Below are 19230 nucleotides of genomic sequence, written 5' to 3'. Positions count from 1 at the left end.
CCTTGCCTCTCATCTCTATACCTCCTCTCTCTCTTGCTCTCCCGAGAGTGGAGCGATCCTGAGCGGCTCGTATCGCCTGCGACTTGCCATTCTGGCTCTCAGGCATAGACTGGCGCCCTCGCTCTCGAGAGGACTGAAAATGTCCCCCCCATTGCGCCGGCATGCTCACTTTTCTATCGTTTCGACGCAAACATATAGCAGGAGGAGGCTCGCTGAATCCCTGACCTCATCTTACTGATTTCCCTCGCGCCTCGTCTCGTATCCCTGGTACTCTCTCTCTCTTGCCTTCTTCTCTATCCCTCCCTCTCGTTACTATGCTCGCTAAGCTATCACCTTCCCTCTCTCTCTTGCTCTCATCGCGAAGAATATCCCTCTCTCAAATTCACCCGCCCTCTCTCTCATATCCCTTCCCTCTACTCTTCTCATTAGCTCTTCTCTCTAATCCCTCCCTCCTCTTGCTCTCTCTATCCCTCCTCTCTCTGCTCTGCTCTCCTCCTTCTCTCCCTGCCCTACTCTCCCTACCCCCCTCTCTTATCGCTCCCTCCCTCTGCCTCTCTCTCTCTGGTCTAGCTGCCCCTCTCTCTCCTATAATCTCCCTCCTCTACTCTACTTGCCTCTCTCTCTTCATCCCTTCTCCTCCCCCCTCTCTCTCTATTCCCTTGTCCTCAATCTCTTCTCTTCCTCCTCTCATACTTACCTCGATTCCTCCCTCTCTCTTGTCTCTCGCACCGTATCCCTCTTCTGCTACCCCCCTCTTCTATCCCTCCTCTCTCTCTTTCGCCTTATCCCTCTCTCTCTATCCCCCTCTCTCTCTATCCCTCCCTCTCTCCCTTTCTATTCCTGCTTCTCTCTACCTCCATCCCTCTCTCTCTCCATCTCTCTCTCGCTGCCTCGCTGGTCTTCCTTTCTTTTTCTCCCTTCTCTTTCTCTCCCTTCATCTCTCTCTCATTTTCTCTCTTTCYTTTTCTCTCTCTCTCTCTGACAGTGTTCTTGCCGTCGGACCTGGCCAACACAGTGCTGAGGCGTCTGCGCAGGGACAACGGCTACCTGCTAGAGGAAATCCGCCAGGGCAACATCCAGAGAGAGTGCAGAGAGGAGATCTGCACCTACGAGGAAGCCAGGGAGGCCTTTGAGAACGATGAGAAAACTGTGAGTGAGACGTACGCAACCAGAGTTGGGGTCAATTCCATTTCAGTCAGGAAGTAAATGATAAGCATTAAGGACAATTTGAATGTTTGACTACCTTGTTGACTTTCTAAATGGAAATGGAATTGACCCCAACCCGTATGCAACACACACAATGCTCTTTGTTTTGCTCTCGCTCCCTTATTGAGAGACACGCACATTCTCACTCTAACAAAAACACAGTCCTACTCCAGTGTGCTGGCCAGTGGAATGTTCCTGTTTTTCAGGAAGGGATGATGGTCAGCAAGAAGAGCAGCTGACTCCCTGAGAAAGAGAGAGAGCTGCTCAGTAGGGAGAGGATCATTACAATAACTATTGTCAGGGGTGGGAAGTCAGTCAGTCACGCAGAGGGATATAGTGCATCACGCACATACGGACAGCTGTGTGTGTGTGTGTTTTCTGGAGCTTGACATTCAGAACGTTGCAGATGGAAATGGCATTTCTATAACATTCCATATTACAGTGAAATSTTGATTATTTGTTACGTTCACGTTCATTTCTTTGTTATATTCTTCAACATATAACTCAATGCCCCCTGAGTTTATTCTAAGCGGATACTTCTGACGGTGTATCTCTCTGATTGGCTGCAGCAACGGTTCTGGGAGGAGTATGTGCGGGAGAGCAGTGGCGGGCAGCAGTTGGAGGGCAGAGTCCACTCCCTCTACCTGATCCTCCCCTTGCTCCTGGTGCTCCTGATCTCCGGCGTGGCCATCACTGTGTGGCGCTGCCACTCCCGCAAGCGCTCGGAACGCAACCCCGCCCTGGGCCACTCCCACCGGGACCCCACCCTATCGTTGGTCTCCATGGACCAGTGGGGMCGGGACCTCCACGACCACTCAGAGCTCAGCGTCAACAGCAGCCCCGCCGACCCGGGCTCGGAGGTCACGTCGGCGAGGGGAGGCAGAGGAGACCCGCCCCCGTCTTACGAGGAGGCGGTCGGCCACACAGATGTGCACATAGAGACAGAGCCTCCGCCTCAGTATGAGGACATCATTGGCCATGGGAAGTGAAGTGACCCCCCCCCCCCATACCCTGTCTCAACCGGCCCCCATCCAGCTAGATCAGGGTTCAAACTCATTCCATGGAGGGCCGATTTGTCTGCTGGGATTTTTTTTCTTCTCAATTCAGGACCTAGACAACCAGGTGAGGGAAGTTACTAACTTAATTCAATGACCCTTAATTCATCAATCAGGTACAAGGGAGGAGGGAAAACCTCAGTGGAAGGGAGGAGGGAAAACCTCAGTGGAAGGAGAGGAAAACTCAGTGAAGGGAGGAGGAACACCTCAGTGGAAGGGAGGAGGGAACACCTCAGGTGGAAGGAGGAGGGAACACCTCAGTGGAGGGAGGAGGGAACACCTCAAGTGAAGGGAGGAGGAACACCTCAGTGGAGGGAGGAGGGAACACCTCAGTGGAAGGGAGGAGGGAACACCTCAGTGGAGGGGAGAGGAAACACCTCAGTGGAGGGGAGGAGGGAACACCTCAGTGGAAGGGAGGAGGGAACACCTCAGTGGAAGGGAGGAGGGAACACCTCAGTGGAGGGGAGGAGGGAACACCTCAGTGGAAGGGAGGAGGGAAAACCTCAGTGGAATAAGTTTGACACATGAGCTTAGATCCTCCTGCCCGGTCTCACCCTCCTGCTCACCTCCCTCTAACTGTTATGTTACTACACTAACACAGAGGTGTTGGATGCAATAACGTTAATGCTTGCACTGACCATCGGATAGGGGTGGAGTGATGGTGAAGATTATACCAAATGTTTGATTTTGCTATACCCAAATGTACAGTTATTTAACCATACTGCCATACAACAGTGATGTTATGACTACCCTGGAGGTTTGGGGCTTGATGAATGGTGCATTGTGGGGTGTAAAGTTAAAAAAAGAAAACGGTTCAGATTTCCATACTTCTAAAAAAGGAGATAGATAGATATATCTATTAGTTGTTTGAATGTTCAGGGAGTGAATTGTAAAAAAAAAAAAAAAAACGTTTTTGCCATACATTTTGGTTAGCCAGTAGTGGCTTTGTACATGTAGACTTGGATGGATCTATCCCAGCGTCATATGAATTAGTCAGGGACAGTCAATATTCTCAGACCCCATTCCCTATGTCTGCATCCCAAATGGTACCCTATTCCCTATGTAGCGCACTAATTTTGACTTGTCCATATGGGTATTAGTGTACTACTTTTGACTAGAGTCCATATGGGTATTAGTGCACTAAATAGGGCATAGAGTCTCCGTGTGACATTATGGGAGCTGTGCTGGCATGGAGCGCAGCGTGACCTGCGAGGGAACCTGGGACAGGAAGCTACAGACAATTACCCATTTTCTCTCTTTGGGCTACATACAGTATTAAATGTCACTACACACAGTGTGTTTCTGTGAGAGCGCATTTTTCTTTTACTGCGGATAACAGCACTGACTACATTGATAATAATGGTGTGAATAACATGAGGTGTGTGACTGAAGGCACTTTGTGTTGAGGCTCAAACTGAGCCGTTTGATAATGAATACTAGGGCACAGTTGGTTTGGTTCTATTCAGCACTACTCACCAATAATGTCATCAGCTATTGGTCAACTGTATATTTTACATGCTAATTATGCAGCCGGGGGACTAAATGCAGACATGCTAAACACTAAATATCTGCCTAATATTCATTATTATAAGTGATATTGATACATGTAATATGACAATGGCCCTGAAAAGACTTATTTCTTGAGACAATGTAGAGTTTGACCCGGGGTTCAATCTTATCCGCGTCAAAGTGCGTTGACATTTTAACAGTAATTCCCGATTGTGCCGACATTGTAACATTTACTGTTAATGTGATCTCAGCAAACGGTGGGAACATTGTCTTTAGAAGGCGTATTGTCGACAGCGCTCTACGGATTGAAGTACGGCCTTTGTCTGCACAATAATGTTTACGCAGTAATTGTGCCGTGAGTCAACAACACTTGTGTAATTATTTTTGTAGAGATTTTTTGCGTTGCATCACAACCATTGTGCCAAATGCGTTATACATCAGTTGTAGGACTTGAGTGTGCACGGGGCCTGTGTAATCTGTACACCGCAGATGTATGAGAGGACTGATGTATTTTGTTGACCTGTGGAACCACAGCACTTGTCCCTATGCTATATGACCTGTGATTGGGATGTTCTGGTTGAGGTAGCCATTTTGGTTGGGTTTATGGCCCTGTCCAGAAATGGCCCCTACCCCTTAAACCAGGGCTCTCCAATCCTGTTCCTGGAGAGCTACCCTCTTGTACAGTTTCGCTCCAACCCCAGTTGTAACTAACCTGGTTCAGCTCATCAACCAGCTAATTATTAGAATCAGGTGTGCTAGATTAGGGTTGGAGAGAGAACCTACTGGACGGTAGCTCTCCAGGAACAGGGTTGGAGAACCCTTCCCTAAACACTTGTGGAGATCAGAGGATTTGATGGTTAAAGCAGGGATGGGCAACTTTGATAGTGGTGGGGGCTACAAAACAACTCATGAGGGACTGCATACCCACATCCATATCCCCCCCCCCCCCTTGACAGCAGATAAGTTTACTTCATTTCATGCAATTCTACTCATTTTGCCATGGGGTAGAGGAAAAATTGCTGTTTAACAGCACATTTCCTGCAATTCTGCACATTTTGCCATAGGGTGGAGAGATTTTTTTTTGCAGTTTTTAATATCTGATTGAGATTAACAAAATCAATAGGGGCCCCCGGTTTATAATTTTACCATAATAAAAAGTTTAGATTGCTTGTTTTAGTGGCCAGCTATCGTTTAGCTGACATGAGCTAATTGAGTGACTGTCAGTGACTTGACATAAGACAAACTGCTGATGCAAAACCACATTTGGAAATTGCACTTTGTGTATTCTATTCTAACTCTCAACAGTAGTAAGTTGATACCCTGACAGTTCCTATTACACCTTCAAAAGGGAGGCCGTCAGTTGCCCAGCCCTGTGCTAAAGCAATATGTTGATAGTTCCACCTTTCCCTCTGATTGGCTAGGTGGAATAGTTGCTATTTTGCTTACATCTCTCCAATCATTTGAGATCTTTTAAGTGTACATATAGGTGGTAGAAGATATGAGTTTCTGGACATGACCTATTATTGTACTGTTACCTTTTGAAATCCTGTTTTTACAATGCCTTAAGCAAATACATTAATGTAAATAGATGGTAAACCTTTGGATATGTACTGAGCTTGAATTAATTTGTAATAAAATACTTTCAAATGTGTGGAGCCATGTTCTGTAAGTGCCTCCAAATTTATCCACCACTTTCCTTGTAGTTTTAAAATAGAAAAGCATGACGTGAGTACCATCTTTATCCATCCTGTCTGCTATTTCAAAAAAGCTGTTTAAACAATCTTAACTATACATGTAGTGATTCATTAACCATGCCTAAATAGACCTGACCATTGCAACAACTGTTTGCTTCCTTGTGAATACACCCCTGGTTCTAACATGGCTGCGTTTACACAGGCAGCCCAATTATTATATTTTTTCCACTAATGGGTCTTTGGACCAATCACGTCAGATCTTTTTCAGAGCTGGGCTTGTCAGTAAGCATTTCACTGTAAGGTGAAATGTTGTTGTATTCAGCACGTTACAATTTTTGTTCTTCTGATTGGTCAAAAGACCAATTTGTGTCATTTAAAAATAATAATTTAAATGGGCTGCCCAACTAGCTTTAAGTATGTAACCAAACAATCCTGGTGCCCTCCCCCCTTTCTGGCTCACCAGACTAGATCCRGGGTTAGAGAACAGAAGATCACAGGCTCCAATCTTGACGATGCACTTTCTCATAGAACTTGTATTAATAAATTCTGTTGGTGGATGACATGACAGATATGTTTTTATATCCTCTTTAATGATGTTTTACATCAATGGCGTAGCCCACACACCCCGAGGGGTTCTGATCCACTTTCTCTTCTTGTACACATTCTTCTTGTACACATTCAGCACAAACAGACGGAAGACAACAGTTTGAAAATGAGAATCTCTTTGGTGCCTAGACTGCCTGGTGAACACAACCAGAGGGCACTGAGAGACAAACATCCTGGGTTAGGGCTAACCCTAACACAACCAGAGGGCACAGAGAGACAAAACAGATGAAGCAATCGATCCAAAAAGGAAAAGACATCCATGATAAAGCAATTCAGGCAGTTGGAACAAGGCTTATCTGACACACATGATTTAAACAAAGTGTAAAAGCAATAAGAGCGAGTGTGATTTTTCCAGTGAACACTAGCTAATAGTATCTGTGATGAGTTTGCAGTTGAGTTGACCAATGAGAAAAAGCAATGATCTGCAGTTGAAAGGGGACGGACACCTGTTCCAATCATCAACAGGCTGAGTCAGGATGTTACTGCCATGGTAACGTCCGTGTCAGACCCACTCCTCGGGGTTTCTTAACACCTCCAGCATATCGGCCTCCAGGGTGCCTTTAGGAGGCTCATGCATGTACTCCCACCTGGGGAGAGAGAATACCGTCAGCATGAATGAGCGACCTGGGGCTACTTCAAGGGACTGCCATGCGCCAAGCTGGATGAGTAGACTCCACAGGCCGGTCTCTGGTTGATACAATAGGACCCACCACACAGACATACTGAGCACCGTCTCCTTGACTCAACGGGAAGCCAGTTCTCATTTCCTTTCAAATTAATCTGTTTGAGGGTTGTTTTAACGTTGTTTCTTACCCTGGCTGCAGTGCACTATGTTTCCCAATTGGAACAATAAAGAKATTGATTATATGATTGGTAGATTGACTGACACCAGCATTTCCCTCTCTGAACCGGTGACTATTAATCAGGGAGGGACGATCACAAAGCTGATGTGATCCCTATTCTCACGTCTGTTCAACAACACACATACCTTCCTGTAGACAGTAGCACACCCACATACAGTCCTCACCAGCCCAGTACCCAATCACCAGTGCTATACACTCAGTGCTAGCAGCAGCACGACCGTGTGATGTCACAGAACTCACTTGGCTGTGAGAGGCAGGGACATGAGGATGCTCTCGATCCTGGAGCCTGGCGTGGCCAGTCCAAACTTCACCCCTCTGTCATACACCAGGTTAAACTCCACATACCTGAAAAGACACACAAGTTACAGACAGAAGACAGGCATGATTGTGAGAATTCACACAAGATGTGTATTTATTAAATGGCACACACACAGATAGCCCTCTCATCTGTACCCACCTTCCTCGCCGCACCTGCTGCCAGTCCTTCTCCTCTGGGCTGAAGGGGTCATTAAGGTGTTTCTGGACAATGGGCAGGTAACAGGGCACCACYGTGTGGGCACAGCTCTTAACGAAGCTGAACGCCTCCTCCTGGCTGGGAGAGTCCAGGTCGTCAAAGAAGATGCCACCGATTCCCCGCGTCTCGCCACGATGGGGGATGTAGAAGTACCGGTCACACCTACAGGGCAACATACCAGGAGGAGTGTTTTAAATGAACTAAGCTTGAGGAAACATGTTCTGTTGCATGTTATGGTCGCACTATTTGTACCTGCCTGCAGGTATATTGCTTTAGATTCAACAGGCTTTAAATAAGTGTTTCCCATGTTATTAATATTTACAGTCCCTGCAAAATTGCATAACAACTGGTACAGTGCATTACTTTTATAGATATTTAACCCATCAGAGTCTAAGCCGGGGAGTGGTGGTGTGGGGTTCTACTAAACTATATGGAATAGTTTTAAGAAGATCATACCAAGGATCATTTAGCTATTTGATTTAGAATTTTAAGACCCCTTGAAGGATCCCCAAAAAATATTTAAAAAAAATATTTGAAGAACATTTATTTCTGGTCATACTGCTATTAGCCCATATAAACACATTGAATAACATACTCATTACATGGAACAACAGATAGTCCCCCAAAAATATCAAAAGGAAGTATGTTCTGAAGTGTCTGTCCTATATCTGAGAGATATAAGAAAGATCAGGAAATGTTTTATTTATATATATATATATWTTTTTTATACATGCATTTAACCCCATATTTTTGGCATTAAACTGTCTTCATATATACTTCCATACATGTTTTCAACTGGTACCGGGGGACCTTCAGATGAGTCTTGTGAGGCCTGTGGGTGTCCTAGAGGAAAACAACCGACATGTACTGTTAGCTTCATTAAAGAGTACCCACAAAACACCAGTCTCAACGTCAACAGTGAAGAGGCGACTGCAGGATGCTGGCCTTCTAGGCAGAGTTCCTCTGTCCAGTGTCTGTGTTCTTTAGCTTATCTTTTATTTTTATTGGCCAGTCAGAGATATGGCTTTTTCTTTGCAACTCTGCCTAGAAGGCCAGCATCCTGGAGTCGCCTCTTCACTGTTGACGTTGAGACTGGTGTTTTGCGGGTACTATTTAATGAAGCTGCCAGTTGAGGACTTGTGAGGTGTCTGTTTCTCAAACTAGACACTCTAATGTACTTGTCCTCTTGCTCAGTTGGGCACTGGGGCCTCCTACTCCTCTTTATATTCTGGTTAGAGACAGTTTGCGCTGTTCTGTGAAGGGAGTAGTACACAGCGTTGTACGAGATCTTCAGATTCTTGGCAATTTCTCACATGGAATAGCCTTCATTTCTCAGAACAGGAATAGACTGACAAGTTTCAGAAGAAAGTCCTTTGTTTCCACACAGGAGTGATAATGGGCCTTGTACGCCTATGTAGATATTCCATATTCCAGCTACAATAGTCATTTACAACATTAACAATGTCTACACTGTATTTATGATCAATTTGATGTTATTTTAATGGACAGAAAAATGAGCTTTTCTTTTAAAAACAAGGACATTTGTAAGTGACCCCAAACTTTTCAACGGTAGTGTACATGTCCTTGAGACTCTAACCTTTGTACAGAGGGGTGTAGCCCAAACGGTTCATATTAGTGTGTAGCCCAAACGGCACAGACAGAAGTTGGCAGATCGGCTGTACCGACTTTAGACGAGTCTCCTGACACTTGTGGAGGTCGTAGAGCAAAGGTCATGAAAGTCTCGTCTTTCCATAGAGACGTCGTAATAGTTTGTAGGCCAAACCGTTAGGATGTTACAGACGATTTTGTGAGAAGACTGATTTTCGAGATGTCTCATGGTCTGACAAACACCACTCTAGCTCTGTCACCTGTCATAGTGTTACATAGGCGGAGGCGGTGGATTGAGACGCATCCAATGCAAAAAAAACAGATATCTCTAGCTTAAACTGACAGATTTTTATGGGGAGTTTTGTATTATGCTAATTGGATTTCCTTGCGGGCATCGACCTCGGGGTGAAAACATGGTAGAAATGTGGAGCTACTAGTTTGAATGACTCTAGACACAGAGGTAGTTATTAGGTTATCATAATGTTATTACGCTAAATGAAAATGCAACCAAAAGTTATATAAAAATACAACTACTGTATGTTTGAGTTGAGAGAAGATCAAGATAATGTCAACCTGAGGGAAAAAATGACAGAACTGAATGTGTAAAACGCAAAGAGCCTATAGGAAGCCACACATAACACACAAAGATGAACAGTACCCACGCTCACTCACAATGTCATTTTCTATCTAGATACCACTGAACAAACAGTCTTCTTATCACTGCTGAACAGTAGAGACCCACCCAGTGTAGTCATTCACACACACACACACACACACACACAACACACACACACACACACACACACACACACACACACACACCACACACACACACCACACACACACACACACACACACACACACACGTCGTACCACTTCTTGAAGTCGGGGTAGTACTGAGGGTGATGTTTGTCACAGGCCTCCTTCAGACTGTTGTGAAAGTGAGCACCATCCTCCTTATTGACATAGGTAGGAGTCAGGTCTGTACCCCCACCAAACCACCACTGTTTAGTACCTGGGGGGGGGGGGAGAAAAGAAAGAAAGAGACAATAGTGATCATTCATTATGACAGCTCTGACTATTGAATGGTATGAGGTCATAGGTCACAGCCTCACCGTCTCCTTCTTCTATCTCAAAGTATCTGTAGTTGAAGTGCACTGTGGGAATGTGGGGGTTCGTGGGGTGGATGACAGAGCTCACACCCATGGCACAGAACGGCAGCTTGCCTGGGAGAGGACAAAACAATCAAATGAAATACAATTCAATTAATCTCAACCATAGTCCAACTCAAGGATCCAATCCTGATTCCTTTAACACATTCTGTTATCAGAAAGGCCATCTCTGGTCTTGGGTGAACCATGTAGCATGAGGTGACACACTATACTGCAAGACAACAACAAGTTCTGCTGTAGTTTATGAGGTTGATATGAACTCTGAGGGCTATACTCACCATCTTTTCCTTTGAGGACCTTCCCTCTGCTGCGCATCTGCTTGGCGGCCTCCTCGGTCAGGTTCCCAAACACCACAGACACGTTGACCCCCGCCTTCTCAAACACCTTCCCATCCTGCAGCACACAGCTGATGCCCCCGCCACCTGAAAGACAGACAGACAGACGGATCGACCGACCAACAGACGAACAGACAGACGGAAACAGACAGGCATGGACGAACAGAGACGGAAACAGACAGGCATGGACAAGCATATAGGCAGCACAGAGACAGACAGGCATGGACAAACATATATGCAGCACAGAGACAGACAGGCAGACTATGTTATTACACTAAAGAAAGGCCCAAAACCCCAAGCACTTTGCTATATTGTCATACCAATACTGGCATGGGTTCAGAATAAGACAGTGTGGCTGGTTACTAGACCTATCTGGACTAAGGACAGGGTGGACAACCGTCGGATTAGTTTTGTACATTCATTGAACACTTCTATGTTTTGCTTGTGTCATTGTGAATGTGCCAGGGTTGATAGTTGCCAGATAGGCCCAAGTAAGATTATGCACTGGATTTAGGTAGAGGTTGACTGACTAGTCTATCCATGGGCGCGCATTGGCACGTGCCAAAGGGGAGATACTTGCCTTCTTTCCGTTCCCATCGGTCCACTTTGAACTTGCCGCCGTCCACCTCCTCGAGCGCTCTGCAGAACTCCGCCTGCGTCTCCATGATCAGCATCTCCATCCTCGTGCACATCTCTTCTTTCCTCTGCTGCAGAACTTTGACGTCGGTACACGGCGGAGACATGAATGTCTTGCATTTCTCCGCTATCTCCGTGTCCTCCTCCTCGGTTTTGGGGATCACTGATGCCATTTCAGCTCGCTGAAAGTGAGTAGCGCTGGCCACAAACCCCGCCACTGCCGCCGCTGCTCCAGCTACAAGCACTGCGCCTCTCCTGGTTCGCCCGTGTGCGGTTCTGCCTGCTGTCCCGAGGGACATGAACCGCACTCCAGTAGCTTTGGGAACCCATCTCACTCTCGGAAGCGAAGTTAACCTGCGGACTGAAGTTTTAAGGAAGACAGAAAGGTGCGAGTCCACTCTGGAAGTTCCCTTTGAATAAGGAATCAAACATTGTCTCACGGTGGCTTGCGCCGTTCTGTTTATGGAATAAAGAACGATGGTAGCCATGAGTAGTAAATTATCTAGCTATCGTCTCCGTGTAAAAGGTACAATTTGGTAGACATCTAGCAAAAACGGAAAAATACTATCACAAGTTGACAGACGTGCAGGCAGACACTTCTCCAAAGGTCCGGGGGGGGTGTGTACTTGCTTTGAACCGAGCGAAGAAGTATGGGGAATGGTGTTTCCGAGGAGGCTTTGCAGGCTTGTTTAACTGATAGTGAATTGCAGCAAACAGCAAGACCCACAAGCCAGTGCTTTTCTGTAGGCGTGTCTTTATGAACCAGAACGTGACAAGGGACCCGTTGCTCTCTGTGTCAAGATAGGAGTAATTGGCGCATAATGACTGATGGATTTATTTTCTTGTTTCTGTAACGCATGAAGAAAATTAGGCCATATGCATTTTTTTCTCACACAAATCATAGATTAAAATGATCAGAAAAAGGATTGCTATGTGCTACAACTTTTTAAAAGGGTGTACAATATAACAGCTGCCCCATTACGCACACGAAAGGAAGTGTGTGTGTTTGTGGGTTGGTTCTTCTATCCTTGTGGTGGACCTAAAATTCTCACAAGGATAGTAAAACATGGAACAGTCTCCCTTGTGGGGACACGTCTCCACGAGGACAAATGTTATTTGAAGTTTAGGAGTTAGTGTTACAGGTTAGGGTAGGAATTAGGATAAGAGGTGAGTTAGGGTTACAGGTTAGGGTAGGAATTAGGATAAGAGGTGAGTTAGGAGTTAGGGTTACAGGTTAGGGTAGGAATTAGGATAAGAGGTGAGTTAGGAGTTAGGGTTACAGGTTAGGGTAGGAGTTAGGGTTACAGGTTAGGGTAGGAATTAGGATACGAGGTGAGTTAGGGTTACAGGTTAGGGTAGGAATTAGGATAAGAGGTGAGTTAGGAGTTAGGGTTACAGGTTAGGAGTTAGGGTTACAGGTTAGGGGTTTGGGAAAATAGGATTTCGAATGGAAATTAATTTTAGATCTCTATAAGAATAGAATAACAAAACGTATTTGTGTGTGTCTGTTTTCTGGTTTAAGCATGTGCATGTTGTCCTAATTATCTATGACAACAGCCATATTAAACCCTAATTAGTTACGCCAGGGAGGAAGAAGCAGAGGAGATGATCTGGTCAGTCGTTCTGGCTGAATCACGAACATGTAGGCCGGTAAAACAAAGACAGAGTCCATAGAAGAGGATATAATACATACGTGTTTTATTTTTATTCGCGGTGAGTTTATTTTGATGGGGTTGTATTTGCACCTTCTCTATTGCATACATAGCTCTTCGTTTGTCGTTATTTTAGACTTTTGTCATAGAATAAAGCGTGTACACTATGTTTGTAGAAATAGTAGCCTATTATTAAGCAATAAGGCCCGAAGGGGTGTGGTACAGCTAAAGTCGGTTCTTAATCAGGACGCAACGCGGGGTGGGACCCTCTGAACACATCAACAACAGTCACCCACGAAGCATCGTTACTCATCGTTACTCATCGCTCCACAAAGATCGCTCCACTACTTCAAGGTCTCAGAGCAAGTGACGTCACCGATTGAAAGGCTATTAGCGCGCACCACCGCTAACTAGCTAGCCATTTCACATCTGTTACAATTGGATACAGCCGTTAGCCATATACCACAAACCCCAGGGGTGCCTTATTGCTATTATAAACTGGTTACCAACGTAACTAGAACAATACAAATAAATGTTGTGTCGGTACGGCTTTCAGCCAATCAGCATCCAGGGCTTGAACCACCCTGTTATAATAACATTTAGACTACGGAGAGCGTTATCCCATCCATTCTAGGCTGTTTACTCGTGGACCATAGAAACCAGACTACGTCTGACTGCTTGTCACATCATGCTACCCTGTTGTATCAGCAGGATTTTACAAGCTGCAATACATCTAACAGTAACTCCGATCCCAGTTAAGACAGTATATCTCACAATGTCGTCCCATAATGTAATGCAAAATGCAGCTGTAGCAGGTTGAAGTGTTCCTCCTGTGCTATGCATCATTCGGCCAGAGGAGGGCCACCGTGAGGCGTAGTGTTTCTCCTGCGTTATGCATCATTCGGCCAGTGGAGGGCCATCATGAGTCATTGAATGAATACAGGTCCACTATACTATATGACTGATGATCTGTGAGTTGAACGCTTGTGATGCGTGCTTACAGAGTTTGGAATTGTATTCTCTTTTTGTGTTACGAGGGATTGTCAGTGCACAAACTGCCCTGATCTGGTGTGAATTGAAAGATAATTGACTTTGGCCCAAAGGCAAATATGGATACTCTTTGAAAGTACAATGATGGGGCAATCTTCACCAGGGGAGGCTGCTGAGTTGAGGAAGGCTTATAATAATGTCTGTAACGGCGCTAATGGAATGGTATCAAACAGATATAATCAATTTGTTTGATACCATTCCAGTGGATTCCGCTCCAGGATTACTACAGTCCCGACTTCCCCAATTAAGGTACCACCAACCTCCTGTGGTCTTCACCAGTGGTCCTACTCTGGTTGATACTGTCTGGTTGTTCTGCTTCATTTGAAAAAGATACGTCAGGTGGTGACCAGCACCAGGACCCAATAGGAGAATGAGGATGACATTTTGAAGGACTTGGATTGGCTGATCAGTAAGGAGGGGAGGAGCGACGGCCAGGTAGGTCAGTGGGGATTGGCTGATTGGCGAGGAGGGGAGGAGCGACAGCCAGGTAGGTCAGTGGGGATTGGCTGATCAGTGAGGAGGAGAGGAGCGACAGCCAGGTAGGTCAGTGGGGATTGGCTGATCAGTGAGGAGGGGAGGAGCGACAGCCAGGTAGGTCAGTGGGGATTGGCTGATCAGTGAGGAAGGGAGGAGCGACGGCCAGGTAGGTCAGTGGGATTGGCTGATCAGTAAGGAGGGGAGGAGCGACGGCCAGGTAGAGTCAGTGGGGATTGGCTGATCGGCGAGGAGGGGAGGAGCGACAGCCAGGTAGGTCAGTGGGGATTGGCTGATCAGTGAGGAGGGGAGGAGCGACAGCCAGGTAGGTCAGTGGGGATTGGCTGATCAGTGAGGAGGGGAGGAGCGACAGCCAGGTAGGTCAGTGGGGATTGGCTGATCAGTGAGGAGGGGAGAAGCGACAGCCAGGTAGGTCAGTGGGGATTTTATTTATTTTATTTTATTTGACCTTTATTTGGATTGGTTGATCAGTGAGGAGGGTAAGCGCGACGGCCAGGTAGGTCAGTGGTTGATCAGGGAAGAGGGGAGGAGCGACGGCCAGGTAGGTTAGTGGGGATTGGCTGATCAGTGAGGAGGGGAGGAGTGACTGGCAGTAGGTCAGTGCGGATTGGCTGATCAGTGAGGATGAGAGGAGTGACTGGGAGTAGGTCAGTGGGCTTCCTCTTTCTGTCACAGTCTGTGGTGTTGTACTCCCTGTGGGCCACGTCTCAGTGTCTGAGTGTGAATCCATGTCACTAACCAGGTTTCCAACATTCTTATGTGAGTTAAGTACATGCCAGATTAAAAATGTCACGAGGCCTGATGGAAACAGAATATTTGCCGATAAACTTCCAAATGTCGACAACAAAATATGCTAGATGCTAAATTGTTTGTCAAGAGTGTTTTTAAGTTTATTCTTACGTTTATTCATTTATAGTAGTGACATAAATGACTATAGATGTTAGAGATTTAAAAAGAAAGATGGCTCGATAATGTATATGTCATTTGTAATTACCCTGAACAAAAATAAACTCAACATGCAACAATTTCAAAGATTTTACTGAGTTAGAGTTCATACAGTATAAGGAAATCAGTCAATTGAAATAAACTTATTAGGCCCTAATCTATGGATTTCACGACTCAGAATACAAATATGCATCTGTTGGTTACAGATACCTAAAAAAAGTAGCGACTTGGATCAGAAAAACCCAGACTAGGACTGTATCTGGTGGGACCAACATTTGCATCATGCAGCAACACATCTCCTTCACATAGAGTTGATCAGACTGTTGATTGTGACCTGTGGAATGTTGTCCCACTCCTCTTCAATGGCTGTGCCAAGTTGCTGGATATTGTCAGGAACTGTAACACGCTGTCGTACACGTTTATCCAGAGAATCCTAAACGTGCTCAATGGGTGACATGTCTGGTGAGTATTCAGGCCTAGGAAGAACTGTGACATTTTCAGCTTCCAGGAACTGTGTACAGATGCTGCAGTCAGGTCAAGACCCTGGTGAGGACGCAGGTGAGCTTCCCTGAGACGGTTTCTGGCAGTTTGTGCAGAAATTCTTCGGTTGTGCAAACCCAGTTTCATCAGCTTTCCGGTTGGCGGGTCTCAGACCATCCCGCAGGTGAAGAAACCAGATGTGGGGGTCCTGGGCTGGTGTGGTTACATGTGGTCTGCGGTTGTGAGGCAGGTTGGAGGTACTGCCAAATTCTCTAAAATGATTAAGGCTGCATATGGTAGAGAAATTAACATAAAATTCTCTGACAACTCTGGTGGACATTCCTGCAGTCAGCATGCCAATTGCACGCTCCCCCAAAACATGAGGCATCTGTAGCATTGTGTTGTATGACAAAACTGCACATTTTAGAGTGTCCTTTTATTGTCCCCAGCACAAGGTGCACCTATGTAATGATCATGCTGTTTAATCAGTTTCTTGATATGCCACACCTGTCAGGTGGATAGATTATCTTGGCAAAGTAGAAATGCTCACGAACAGGAATGTAAACTATTTTGTGCACAAAATTTGAGAGAAATAAGCTTTTTGTGCATATGGAACATTTCGTGCATCTTTTATTTCAGCTCATCAAACATGGGACCAACAGTTTACATGTTGCGTTTTTATTTTTTTCTCAGTATAGAAAAGTTTAGTTTAATCAGTCAGTACTTTGAAGGATTTAATGATTTACTTGCTGTCATGTTCATGTCTAGACTTTCAAAACCACTTCTCTAAATGTTTGTTACCTGAACCTATTTAAAATGTGTTGACAAACTGTAAACAATGTACACATTCACAAATAAAGGATACAATTGAAACTATTTTATGCAATATTGTCTTTTTAATTTATAAGTACACATTACAACAAAAGAGATGGATACAACAATTTGTTTGTGTTACAGCAATTCATATTTAAATATTAGTTAGACAAAAGTGGCCATCCTCCCTATCAAAAGATAAGCTAAAACCCTACTCTATTATCTTAAAATGATAAGTTACATTTAGTTAGCAGTTGTATCATTGAAATATCACAGTACACACAAGGCACATTCTTTCCATTGGACTATAACAGTGCGCGTGCCCGCCTGTCTATTGTTACCCATGAAATGAGGACGTTTTGAAAGGAAAGGACACTTGTTACGCCACCTTAAAATAATAATTCCTTTAAACAGGAATAAATGACATCTTTTATTAAAAAGGTTCTAATATCAAATGCCAACAATTGCAATAGCAGCTGTCTATCTTTAAAACACACACCACTCTGTCAGCTAACTTGTAAACAGTTATCTTACTCTGTGTTCGATTACACTGAACGGAGGGATTAGCTCTGGTCCGAGGCGTTACTAAGGCTTGCTAACACTAGTAAGATGCACTAACGTCATGGACCAGAGCTAGGGAGTGATGACGTCTTTATCACACTACAAACAAGAAGTGCACATAAAGTCGGGACAGATAAGATCAGACATTACTGTCCGTCACTGAAAAGGATTATAGCTCCCTGTTTGTAAAAATAATGCCCGACATCTTTCTCTCGGTAAATGCATATTCAAGACAATATTTCAATGAATAAATAGATAAACATTTACTGTGTTTACACCGCCTGAAAGAAATATTGTTTTACGAGTGCATGTTTTAAACGTTATAAACCAAAGCATAAACAGACATTTTATTTATTTTTTCTAACAGAGAAACAATGTCAACTGGCTTTCTTCTCTTTGGCTTGTTCACAGTGCAGTAAGAACTGGACGTATGTAGGACAGGGTGGTATTGTAACAACCTCATATATGAATCACAAAGTGACCTGGAACTTTAAAGTTCATCACAAAATGACCTGGAACTTTAAAGTGTAAGGCACAACGACTGGGTTTCAACCCAACAGAGATAGTCACTAGAGAGAAAAACCAAGACGCAAATGGGAACTCAAGTACTGGTATTTACAGAAATAAAAATCACAACAACACTAAAGCCACGACGACAACAAAACTAAGAACAACAACGATATAACCTTGCACATCAAACAGTACAAAAATAAAATTGTTCTGATCCAAACTTCATTAAATAAATAGACAGATAAAGATTTGGGTAGACAGATAAAGATTTGGGGGATGCAGAGCTGGGTGTTGGTTGGCTACTACAGCTCATCTTTGGGGTTGATGTTGAGGCTCGTGTCCCACTTTGATTGGCTGCTCTGGTTGTCCAATGCCTGCACCACCTCATCAGCCTGTAGACGCTCCTGGAGGAGAGAGGGGGGAGGGGAGAAGAAATAGGAACAATGTATTATGATACAAACATCTTCCTAAACAAATACCAATAAACATCTTCCTAAACAAATACCAATAAACATCTTCCTAAATAAATACCAATAAACATCTTCCTAAATAAATACCAATAAACATACTCCTAAATAAAAAGCAATAATATACATGATGTACTATCCTCTATATGTGTCACTATGGAAGATATTATGATAGATGGGGTCATCATGACAGTTTACCAGTTCTCTGAAGAGGGGGTCCAAGGTGAACCACAGGGCCACGGCACACCTCTGCCCCCTGGTGACGGCCCTCACCCCATGGGGGTTCTCCCCTCCAGACGAGAAGCCCACCATACGACCACACTTTGGCTTCACCTGAGCCTGGGGGAGGAGGAGGGGGAGACCATGGTCAGTACTGACTGTCGTTATGAAATGGGATCACAGTGGATGTGGAAAGCTACAGCTTTATCTACACTAAGTTCCAAATGACAGAAACTTGCCATGAAAAAGTACAAAGAAAGTACAAAGAAAGGGTAAGATAGTAAGACTAATAAAAATGTCAGGAAATACAGACAACAAAAAGTGTCCGTTCTCGGGAGAGGACTCACTGTGACTGTTTTGGCATCCATTTCTGTGAAGATGAACTCCCCGCCCTCAAAGTCTCCATTCAGGTACAACAGAGCACTGAGAACACAATGAAAACCATTGGAAATGTATAATAGCCATGCTTATTGAACACTAGGTAATGGTATAGTACGGTGCCATTGGTAGCACGAGTAGATTAGTAGTAGTAAAAATACAAGTAGTAAAAATATAAATGTTACATGTAAAGTGTTGGTCCCATGTTTCATGAGCTGAAATAAAAGATGCACGAAATGTTGCATATATACAAAAAGCTTATTTCTCTCAAATGTTGTGCACAATTTTGTTTTTACATCCCTGTCAGCGAGCATTTCACCTTTGCCAAGATAATCCATCCACCTGACAGGTGTGGCATATCAAGAAGCTAATTAAACAGCATGATCATTACACAGGTGGACCTTGTGCTGGGGGAAATAAAAAGACAATCTAAAATGTGCAGTTTTGTCACAACACAATGCA

General features: G+C 44.6%; 3 protein-coding genes across 3 annotated transcripts in view; 1 reads left to right on the top strand and 2 right to left on the bottom strand.

Annotated features, from left to right (window-relative positions):
- The window catches only part of prrg1 (proline rich Gla (G-carboxyglutamic acid) 1), an 8690-nt gene extending 6438 nt beyond the window's left edge, over window positions 1-2252 (top strand). Inside the window, exons 3-4 of the mRNA XM_023970670.2 lie at window positions 986-1149; window positions 1776-2252. Coding sequence (XP_023826438.1) covers window positions 986-1149; window positions 1776-2195 — 584 coding nt within the window. The 3' untranslated portion in view covers window positions 2196-2252. The remainder of the gene's footprint in view (window positions 1-985; window positions 1150-1775) is intronic.
- A 3718-nt stretch (window positions 2253-5970) lies between these two features.
- Window positions 5971-11844, bottom strand: cpox (coproporphyrinogen oxidase). The gene is made up of 7 exons (XM_023971239.2): window positions 11143-11844; window positions 10506-10649; window positions 10171-10281; window positions 9929-10070; window positions 7391-7609; window positions 7174-7278; window positions 5971-6657 (listed from the first exon to the last, which is right to left on the bottom strand). Exons 1-7 carry the CDS (start codon window positions 11684-11686, stop codon window positions 6573-6575), a joined length of 1350 nt encoding a protein of 449 aa, XP_023827007.1. The 5' UTR covers window positions 11687-11844; the 3' UTR covers window positions 5971-6572.
- Window positions 11845-16694: 4850 nt separating this feature from the next.
- The window catches only part of LOC111952665 (prolyl 3-hydroxylase 2-like), a gene marked incomplete at its 5' end in the record, with an annotated part of 38514 nt that continues 35978 nt past the window's right edge, over window positions 16695-19230 (bottom strand). Inside the window, 3 exons of the mRNA XM_070435372.1 lie at window positions 16695-18108; window positions 18370-18510; window positions 18738-18813. Of these exons, the coding sequence (XP_070291473.1) occupies window positions 18007-18108; window positions 18370-18510; window positions 18738-18813 (319 nt within the window). The remainder of the gene's footprint in view (window positions 18109-18369; window positions 18511-18737; window positions 18814-19230) is intronic.

This window comes from Salvelinus sp. IW2-2015, linkage group LG26 (assembly GCF_002910315.2).
Source record: "Salvelinus sp. IW2-2015 linkage group LG26, ASM291031v2, whole genome shotgun sequence".
NCBI classification, from domain to species: Eukaryota; Metazoa; Chordata; class Actinopteri; order Salmoniformes; family Salmonidae; genus Salvelinus; species Salvelinus sp. IW2-2015.
Note: the sequence above shows the minus strand (reverse complement) of the source record. Positions and strands in the feature narration are given on the sequence as shown.